Raw genomic sequence first — 10,525 nt, forward strand, 5'->3', positions numbered from 1 at the left:
TTTTTTTATCTGACTGCCTAGAGTGCCTGCGGGTTTATATATAGACAGAGCACACATGTGCACAGATGTCTAGGGACACCCTTCGCCCCCAGCTTTGTGCTGGGCAGCTCCTGTCTCGCCAGCCACTAGTTCACCTAGCTAGTGCTGAAGGAGGCTCACGTGCCAGGTTGGCTCGCGTACACAGGCCCCGTTGCCACGGCAGAGCAGGAGCACTGTGCCATCTCTTTTTCTCTCTCACGATCTGGCCCCGGTTGTGCTTTTTAGATATGTTTTTATAAGCGCCTATTAGGGTTCGTTTTAACTTATTTGGGCTGCTTAGAAATGATGGAGATATGGACACACAAGGGAGGAAGGGGGGTGAGGAAAGTGTGCGGTGTGTGTAGATAATGTATATGCTCTTCAGAAGTTCAGCTGTGATGGAGATGTGAGTTTAGAATAGGCTTTTTTTTTTTTTTCTGCCATATTCTTTAATTCAGACCCAGAAGGAGGTTCATCTGGTACCTTCGGTGCCATCTGGCTCGGCCTGCTCCTCCCGCTGCTTCTGCTTGAACTTCATGTTCCCATAATGCATCACAGCCCCTGTGAGCTTGTAGATGGAGACTTTCTCTTCAGGAGTGAAGCCCAGGATGTCAATGGCACTCTTCCAGGAGAAATGACAGAACAAAGATTAGGGCAGAAGAGACTAACTTATTTTGGAGAATTTATACTGTGTCCTAGGGTAGCCACACCTACAGTGGGCTGTTCCTGCACATAATGGAATTTTTTTTACAGTGTGTGTGTGTGTGTGTGTGTGACTTACATCTGTGGCCATCAGCTCTTCTTGGTCATCAATGCTGGGGACCGTGATTTCCCCTTGACTGACGAAGGCATAGTCATATGGGTTGGTGGTGATCAGGAGCATTTCTGGGTACATATAATTCAGGGTATACATTTACATTAGAAATTGTTAATAAAAATATTAATGTTCATCTATAAATTTAATGTTCATCTATAAATTCCTTACCAATCAGATCTGGCTTCTTATTGGAAGTGATCTGGTAAAAAATATGGTAGCTTCTTTCTGCCTTCAGCTGGAAAGTAACTCTGGACTTTTCTAGAAGATCTGGAAATAGAAATAGATACTAAATTAGAAAAAAAATCAATGCTGCTGAAATACACACACACACACACACACACACACACACACACACACACTTTAGATGGGGGAGAGGGAGGGAGGGAAAGGAGTGAGGTGGGGCGAGGGGCAGAGGGAGAGGGAGAAAGAGAATCTTAAGCAGGCTCCGCACTCAGTGCAGAGCCTGTCATGGTGCTCGACCTCATGACTCTGAGATCACGAGCCAAAATCAAGAGTTGGATGTTCAACCAACTGAGCCACCCTGGCACCCCAATGCTGCTGAAATATTAAATGAACCTCGGTGTCTTTGCTGAGACTGGGAACATTACATTAGACTCCATTGAGATTTCTGATCCTCTTGGTGCTGGATATAAGAATTCCAAATACATATGGTAACTGCCTAAGTTTCTCACTATCTAAGAGTAGAGACTGAAACCTATCTGCTCTAGTAAAAATAAGCTTTTAATATGGGGGACCTGTGACCTCTGTGTTATTATTGATCTGTAATATCTCTTCCTTCCTCACATCACCTGAGACTTTGTGGTGAGCGGTTACTTAGAAACACCTACCAAAGCTCAGATGAAGAGCAAGTCACAGAGAAATATTGTAAACCTGTAGGTAACTCATAGGAACCCGAAGTAGCCCAAGTGTTTGTCCTGGAAAAAATACCAAAGTTGCTTCTGTGGCAGGAATTTCAGAATGTGCTCCAGAACCGCCAGTCTCCATTGAGGTTGATGGAGCACACAGTGGATTTATGGATAAGTCTGGCATTAGCTCATGGGCAACACTGGCAGCAGGCTCAGCACACGCCAAGTGTTCCTGAATATCCTGCACATGAAATCACTCGTCTGTCTTTTGATTTTTGGTGGTCCTGTTACTCACATGTTTCAATATCTGCAGAAGCTAGCTTCCCTGTGGTACCAAAGTGGATTCGAATGAATTTACCCTTGAAAAGAGAAAGATTATTTAGTATTGAAAAGTTGAAGCACACAGAAGGATGCAATCGAAATGATAATTCAGACGTGCTTTCTCTAGCATGGAAGGACCGAGAAGACCCCTCTGTGACCAGGAGACTTACAAAGCGAGAGGAGTTGTCATTCCTCACGGTCTTGGCGTTGCCAAAGGCCTCCAGTAGGGGGTTGGCGCTGATGATTTGATCTTCAAGGGTCCCCTGCAAAGGCAAGAGCGGTCCTCACCTCTGGGGCTACAGAATTCCTCAGAGCCCCAAGAGTCTTGAGTCTGACCCCAGACCTACCCGCATTTTGCCAGAGGTAGCTTCCTCCTTCTTCTTGTCCCCAGTGACTGCAATTGTTGCAAAGTACTGGATGACACGCTTGGTGTTCACGGTCTTCCCTGCACCAGATTCTCCGCTGTCAAACAGAGACCAGAGAAAAGATCAGAACTACTACAGCTCATGTTGTCTATGTCTAAGACAATCAAAACCAGAGAAGGGAAGAATCACGTACGTGATCAAGATGGACTGGTTCTCACGATCTGTGAAAGAGAAGTCAAGACCAGCAGTTAAAAAAGAAAAAGAACATTTGATATAAAGATTATTGAGTCAGTTTAGATCAAACACAGCTTGTTCTTTTAACATTTGCAAGATGTCACTTATGATTTTGGTTTTGTGATTAGTCCCCCAAGAGTACTTGGCTCTTGGAGTAAAATTTGTGACAATGAGAGGCAAGCTATCATCTGTTTCCTTTTGTATCTTATTAATTTTAAAAACTTTGTGATGATAAATTTCAAACAGATACCAAGTAGAGACAATAACATAGAGAGCCCCCATGTCTCCATCATACAGCTTCAACAATTATCATCACTTGGCCAATTTTATATCCTCTATACTCCTGTCCCATTCTTCCTGGATTATTTTAAAGAAAATCCCAGGCATCCTATAATGTCATCTATCAATACTTCAGTAAGAATTAATAGAATTTTGAAGTCATGAGGGATCTTAGAAAAATTCCCGAGGCCAACTCTTTTATTTAACAGATAAAGAAGCCGAGACCCAGAGAGGAATCAGTGACTTTTCGAATAATAATTACAGAGCTTGTTAATAAGGTCAAAGGTATTCAGGTCTTCTGACTGCCACTTTATGTATTTTTCTGCTACCTGGCCTCCTCCCAGCTCTTGATATGACTAATTTGACTGCTGGTAACACTAAATAGGGAAGGGATCTGGAATTGTAAATATGTTCATTTAGTCTTATATTCCTTTTAATTTTATGTACATTTCTAAATAATAAAAACAGACATTGTCACTAGTTATATGACTGATATGTTGGATTTATACCAATTTTCTGATATGTTAAATCTCCAGTTCTATTTGAGTGGATTCTCAAATCTAAAAATCTATCAGAGAAATAGATACAAATCTGGATGTTATTTCGATGTGCATATAGACTTTAGGGAACTTCAGAGTTCTCTTCAGAGCAGTAGATACAGATTTTAGAACATAGTCAAATTGATTTTCCAATAGCAGAAAAATTATGAAAGATCATATCACATCTCATGGGAGCACTGATAAGAAAAGTTCTAGTCTCTTTTGGCGATGCTAAAATAACATGAACCAGGTCAAATGCCACAGTTTAGCACGGTTTTATATGCAAATCACGTTTGGGAGCCATAAGTGATCTTGAATTTGGAGCAGCCCCAAAGCTTGGGGAGTGGAGACCTTGGCATAGGGGTGGTGGTGTACAAAGCAGAGTAAGTGCAGCTGCTGAGTATTAAACCCTCCGAAACGAGCCAGCCTTTGGATCATTTCTGGAAGGTAGCTAGCTTCTGCTGACGACCAAAGAACAGTTTACTGGCATGAAATCCTTGTGGAATTGCTGGCCAATTTGTAATGGAAGATTCCTATTTTATTCCTTTCTCTTCTCTCCTCCTTTAACAGACAACTTAAAAACAAGTTCAGCAACACAAACAAAAACCAAAAACGAACAAAACCCTCTCAGTTTCCCAAACCCTATGGAACAACAGGAAACTCTGGAATTCAGAATATTTCCAAAGGCAGTACATTTGGTGTGTGAAAATAAAAGGTTTAAATGCTGTACTTGGGCCTGTAATGCATATCAGAGCTGTTTGTTTATGCTTTGATAAGACAGGAATAACAGACTTTGATAGGATTTCAAAAATAATTTCAGAGGAAGAGGTATTTTTATTTTCTTCCATTCTAATAGGAAAATGCTTCAGAATCTTCGGGAGGAAAGTGGTAGCTCTTTCTTTACCCGTGTTCTACCCCAAATGCTGGCACTATTAGCTGTGTCGTTTAACGATAAAGATAAGAATTACAAAGCTTTCCAGCTGTAGCTGGTAACTATTTTCCTTGATTGCTGTGGATGTGCTTATTTTAAAATAATTGATTTGAACTTTTCTTCTGTTGAATCAGAAATGAAAACCTATGGGAAATCGGCAGACGCGTTTACAGAGGTCTGCTAATTGTTTCCGCCTGGCTTCCGCTTACTAGCTGGGTTAGCTTGAGCAGGTCAGTGAGCTCAACCAGCTTCCCTTTCCTCTCTCTAAAATGGGGATGGCTGCTGGGAAGCATATATGACACTGGAGCTCTGGAAGTTCCTTGAATACAGTGAAGCCCCATGTGGCTGCAATGTATTATTATAATCAGGGCCCAGACAGAGCCTGCTTGTTAAAGGTTCTGTTTCTACATTTTTGCACATAAATAGTTGTGTCACTCACCTGTCAGCATGAACTGATAGGCGTTGTCAGAGATGGAGAAGATGTGGGGCGGGGCCTCCTGGCGCTTCTTGCCTCGGTAGGCGGCCACCACCTCGGGGTTGTACACCGGCAGCCACTTGTAGGGGTTCACGGTGACGCAGAAGAGGCCCGAGTAGGTCTGAGAAAACCAGAAAATGTGACATGTGGATCTTGTCTTTACTCAGAGAGATGGATGGAATAGGGAGATGCTGAAGGGCGCTCACGTAGATCATCCAGGCTGCGTAACGCTCTTTGAGGTTGTACAGCACTCCAGGCTCGTGCAGATGGGTCATCATGGCCATGTCTTCGATCTTGTCAAATTTGGGAGGGTTCATGGGGAAGACTTGGTCCTCCCTGACAGTTAGAGTCTGGCAAGTAAAGCGAGAGACCACATTGTATTAATGGTGGGATGTAGGGTTGGTTTGTCTGTTTTGCTTATAAAACTATAATTACTGACACTTTTCATTTATTCAGTATTCTTTAAATCAAGGCATGAAATTATATTTGTTTCAGAGTCTGATGCTAAGAAAATCCATCTCCTATGATGAACTAGGATACTCCCTTTTTTTAAAGATTTTTTTTCTTCCCATATTCCCCTGTTCCCAGTTTTTATCAGTTTTATCTTTTTAACTCTTATTTTAATAGGTTAAATTTTTTATTTTTCACGGCCATTCATTACAAGAAGCTTCTGGGGGGAAGTAATGGGGATACTAATACATTATTTGGCTAAGTAAATAATAGTTTCTTGACAGGAGAAGCTGGCTTCTATTTCCCCCAAGTTTGGGGGTTTATAATGCGAAGTGGGGAGTTGAGGGATATGGTGGTGGCTGACTCTAGTGTGTTGAAGTCCTGTGGGTAGCCGGGAAGGGGGCACCCGAGGTGACTGCTGGGAACCTCCTTTGCCGTCCAAATCTGGCATCTATAACGGACCAGGAGGGTGTCTGTGGTGGCAGGAGGCTTAGAGCTTCACCTTGAATGAGGAAACTGAAGAAGACAACTGGGAGCGTTTTCTCCCCGTGTGTTTACTTACTGCTCCACCTTCTGTCTTCACAGTTACTTTCCCTCCTTCCTTGCTCTGTATGGTGCTCTTCACGTAGGAGGCCTTGGGCTCCGCGACAAAGACCGATGTTTTAGCATCGAAGGGCTTGTTTTGGGCCTCGATCCGCTCCTTTTCCGATTTTCGGAGGAAGGGAGCGGCTTTGCCAAAAACTGCCATCTCAGCGTCCGAACTCGCACTCATGGCTGCAGTTTATTTAGCAGAGGATTCTGCCTTGGGGAAGAAATGGGGCAGAGGGAGAAAAAGCAACCAGAAGTTATACCTTTGAGCTAGGATGTGGCATGAAAGAAGTGTTGTGCCCGCATCGCTTGGGCTGTCTGCTCCCCCAGGCTGCCCTTGACCCGTGTTCTCACACAGGCCAAAGGACTTGGGCGGGCATGAGGTTGTGACTGGAGGCTTCATTCTTAGTACTTTGCAGATTTCCTTCTGGGACACATATCTTGATTCTCAGGGCCAGAGTGCCTTCAGTGGAACCCTTGCATGTTTGAATCTCTACACTGTTAACAATATCTACAGCTGGGGGATTGTTCTCTAGCAGCTGTCTTTCTTTAATCCCTACTTTTCCTTCTGCATGATGTTTGCATCTGCCATATACCAGGATAGTCACATCGTTAGGAGAGAAGATTTGTCTTGTGCAAAAGCAAGGTTGGTATTTTCAGAGCTTTCAAAGACTTGCTTTACCTTTTTAGGTGGCCATTTTTTTTTTCTCTCTTAAGGCTTGTGTTATTTTTTTTTAAAGATTTATTTATTTGGGGGTGGGGAGCAGAGGGAGAGAGAGAATCTCAAGCAGAATCCCCGCTGAGCAGCAGAGCCTGGTGAGGGGCTTGATCTCACGACCCTGAGATCATGACCTGAGCTGAAGTCAAGAGTTGGATGCTTAACGGACTGAGCCACCCAGGTGCCCCAAGGCTTGTGTTATTTTTAATATCTACTTTATGTTAATATTTAGTGTTAAATCTCTGAGTGGGTTGTTAAAAGAACCTCATAATAAATTCTTAATACCGTATGGTTTTGTCATTTGGCTTGTTACCAAGAGACTTAGCATTGCCTTAATTCCAAAATCTCTTTTGACACTTTCTTTTTTTGCATGAGAGATTTCAACTGCCAGTTAACAGATCTAACCACAGAGAAATGAGAGCTTCAGCATGAAGAAGGCCCTTCTTCCCACATACATTCCCCAGGCTTCTCTTTCCATCAATAAAAAGAAAAGAGACAGAAATGTAAGGGTTCATCACCTGTAAGCCATTGTCTTCTAATTGATAGATATGCCTCTGCAGGGTTGGCCTGTTAGATTGGTTGAGTCTTTTCTTTCAGGTGTAAATTACTTGGGGAAGGGCCAGGACCTCTTCTTTTTTTTTTTTTTTTTCTGTGGAGGCCAGGACCTCTTCTAAATTAGGCACGGTATTTAGCACTCTGTGGGTGTACCACCGGGGACTTTTTAGAAGAGCAATAATCAATCTTTCTAAAAACAAATAACAGTGAATCATCAAAAGTAGCTAAAACATGGTTGTCACAAGTTGATTGTCTTTCCATTTTTTGGTAAGGATTTTTCTGGGGTGTTTAAAAAATATTTGTAAGATGTCTAAGGGTCAGTGCTTTGCAGGAAAGGGAGTTTGGCATGGAATAGTCTGTTGCCCCTGGTCTGTCAGAATTCCTTCTGTCCCAAATGGTCCTTCAACCCTGGAACTCAGGTGAGGGGAGTGCAGAGGAGAAGGCTTTTTGGGAGCAGCATTTTCCCAGCATTTATAAGCAGTCATTTGGAAGCACCGCCTGCTTAGGTAAGAGCAGGAACATGGAAATGGTGTACAATTAAGATTTGTTCCCAGCTTCGTTAGCCTGAATGCCCTGTGTCGTCAACACGCCCAGAAACCTGAGGCTTACCTTGGGAGTTCCAGATGAATCGCAGGTTCAGAAGTGGCTGACACTGTGAAAAATAAGGTCTTTTATTAGCAAAGTTCTGACATGCCAGCAAAAACAGTTACAGAATTATAATTGCCCTGCTCTAAAGCTCAGCTTTGTGAAAATAAAAATCAGACTGGGGAGGGACAGTTTCATGCTCAGAGGTGGGCCATGGGATCAGCTCTTCCTGTCCCTGGGGGTCCTTCAAGCCCCAAGGCCCCCATCACTCACCTCTGGGTTCTTGGTGGAGATACGGCAGGCGGGGTCCCCGTGCTTATATGGGCACCAGTGTGCTGACGCTGCTGCTCTCTCCGCTTTGTTAGGGCAGGACATTTGGCAACATGACCCTCGGCATAATTTGTACTGACATTTGGCATGTTTGGATATAATTAGAAGTATTCATATCATTTTGAGTATGTGAACCAATCTCCTATAAATAATTTGACAGGGACCAATCTGCCGGCAGAGAATGCTTTCTAGTATGCTGGGAAGGTGATCTTTGCCTGGTGGGGCCTCAAAGTCCATTCCCACGAGCTATATTCGATTTGGCGAACTCTTCTACACATACCTGTGGTAACCCAGTGATCCGGTTCTCAGCGACACATTGCTGTCAGGGCCTTCTCCGCTTTTCCTTATTTGTTACCGCAGGAACCCTCCACTTCATCCCCCTGGGTCACTGCCAAGGCTCACCCTTGGAGTCTGGGCTTGGGCAGCAGGGCCAAGGTGAGAGGAGAATCTCTGCTGAGCCTCCACCATTGGCCAGTGCCCACCCCCTCAAGACTGAAAAACATTATTATTTCAGTACAAAATAGTATGTATTCATTGTAGGAAAAAAAACCACAGATAAGCAGAGAGAAAAAATGTCTATAATCCCAACATGGAGAGATAAAATAAGATAAAGACGTGTAAGTGGGATCATACTATATATGTGTATATAGTACGTGTATATCCTACAATCTACTTAAAAAGTTATATCGTAGGTAATTTTCATATCAGTGATCTAGTTTGCATCCTTATTCTTTAAACAGATTATATTATGATCATTCTGTTTAAATTAAAATCTTTCCTTTTTTTTTAAAAGGTCCAGTATATGGGGGTTTAATTTGTATGCAGCAAAATTCATTCTTTAGCCGGCAGTTGTATGAGATTTTTTTGCTGCTATTTAAAACATTTTTTACCTTGGGGCGCCTGGGTGGCTCAGTCGTTAAGCGTCTGCCTTTGGCTCAGGTCATGATCCCAGGGTCCTGGGATCGAGCCCCGCATCGGGCTTCCTCCTCCGCGGGAAGCCTGCTTCTCCCTCTCCCACTCCCCCTGCTTGTGTTCCTGCTTTCACTATCTCTCTCTCTGTCAAATAAATAAATAAAATCTTAAAAAAAAAAAAAATAAATAAAATAAAACATTTTTTACCTTGATGGTAAAATTCCCTTTCTCTGTTGCATGGTTCTAGTTTTTACACATGAACGGATTCTTGTAGTCACTGTCACAGACAGGACACAGAACAGTTCCATTTCTATGAGTTTTAATAAATATGTGTCATCGTGTAATCTCTTATATTCAAATTACATGAAAAATTAAAGCCTTGGAGATGAGGCTAAAATTCCCTTTTGATGAACTCACAATGGAGGTAGCTCCCTTCTCTCCAGAGGTAACCACTTACACCAGTTTGGTGTGTAATATTCCAGACCTTTTCTGTGCACTTAACTAAGTTATATTTGGAAAAATATAAATTAATGAAACTGGCCTAAGAAGATTGACCCATAGAAAATACATAATGAGATGTTTAAAATATGTTAGAGATAGTATCATGCTTTACATATTTACCAACTTGTTTTTTTTCATTCTGTATTCTTAGATCATTTTCCATGTTAGTACATAAAGTAAGCAAAAATTTAAAACAGAAATAGAGAAAGTAGTATATGAACCCATTGCAGTCATCATCCAGCATTAGTAATTATCAGTTCATGGTCGGTCTTGTTTTGTATATACCCCAACCTACTACTCTGTCTCTGGATTATTTTGATATCACTCATTTGAAATTTGCTATGTAGAATTCTCTTTGTTCTAGATTATAATCATTTCTTTTTTGTACAAATTCCAGAAGGTTTCTCCTTGTCTAATAGTGATCTTAACTTTGTTTTGGCATCTCAGTCTTATGGAAGTTTTAAATTTTTATGTAGTCAAAGTTACGAACACTTCTCATTTGTATTTTTGCTTTTTTGTGTGTATTGTAAGAGAAGGCCTTTTCTAACTCAAGGACTCAGCGTAATAAATACGTTCTTCTATATTTCCAATCTAATGCTTTAAAAATATATATTGACATTTGTAATCTAGTTGTATTTGTGTGTGTATGTGTGTGTGTATGTGTGTGTGTGCGTGTGTGTATGTGTGTGTGCGTGTGTGTGTATGTGTGTGTGTGTATGTGTGCGTGCGTGTATGTTGTGTGCGTGTATGTGTGCGTGTATGTGTGTGCGTGCGTGTATGTGTGTGTGCGTGTATGTGTGAGTGTATGTGTGTGTGTATGTATGTATGTGTGTGTGTGTGTAATGTTTCTGAATTCGATATTTTGTACCACTGTTTATGAGCCAGTAGCACATATGCTTTGATATCTAGGAGGACACATTATCCCTAATTCATTTATTTTAAAGATGTCTTGACCATTCTTACATTCTATTGTATACATTTTTTAGTGTTTTGTTGCCGTGGTGAATGGGATTCTTTTTCTGATTATCCTTCCCACTTGGT

General features: G+C 41.9%; 1 protein-coding gene across 2 annotated transcripts in view; it reads right to left on the reverse strand.

Annotated features, from left to right (window-relative positions):
• The window catches only part of LOC118540777 (myosin-8), a 29,473-nt gene extending 21,380 nt beyond the window's left edge, over positions 1-8,093 (reverse strand). The window contains exons 1-12 of one of the 2 annotated variants that reach the window (XM_036100105.2): positions 8,015-8,093; positions 7,766-7,808; positions 5,858-6,093; positions 5,052-5,195; positions 4,810-4,966; positions 2,581-2,608; positions 2,370-2,484; positions 2,193-2,285; positions 1,997-2,060; positions 1,004-1,102; positions 800-903; positions 502-640 (exon numbers count right to left, since the gene is read on the reverse strand). In XM_036100105.2, the coding sequence (XP_035955998.2) occupies positions 502-640; positions 800-903; positions 1,004-1,102; positions 1,997-2,060; positions 2,193-2,285; positions 2,370-2,484; positions 2,581-2,608; positions 4,810-4,966; positions 5,052-5,195; positions 5,858-6,067 (1,153 nt within the window). In that variant the 5' untranslated portion in view covers positions 6,068-6,093; positions 7,766-7,808; positions 8,015-8,093. Of the gene's footprint in view, positions 1-501; positions 641-799; positions 904-1,003; positions 1,103-1,996; positions 2,061-2,192; positions 2,286-2,369; positions 2,485-2,580; positions 2,609-4,809; positions 4,967-5,051; positions 5,196-5,857; positions 6,098-7,765; positions 7,809-8,014 lie in introns of both variants that reach the window. The other variant, XM_036100104.2, reaches the window with a different exon arrangement.
• Between the last annotated feature and the right edge of the window lie 2,432 nt (positions 8,094-10,525).

The sequence above is a fragment of the Halichoerus grypus genome, chromosome 2, assembly GCF_964656455.1.
Source record: "Halichoerus grypus chromosome 2, mHalGry1.hap1.1, whole genome shotgun sequence".
In the NCBI taxonomy this organism is placed as follows: Eukaryota; Metazoa; Chordata; class Mammalia; order Carnivora; family Phocidae; genus Halichoerus; species Halichoerus grypus.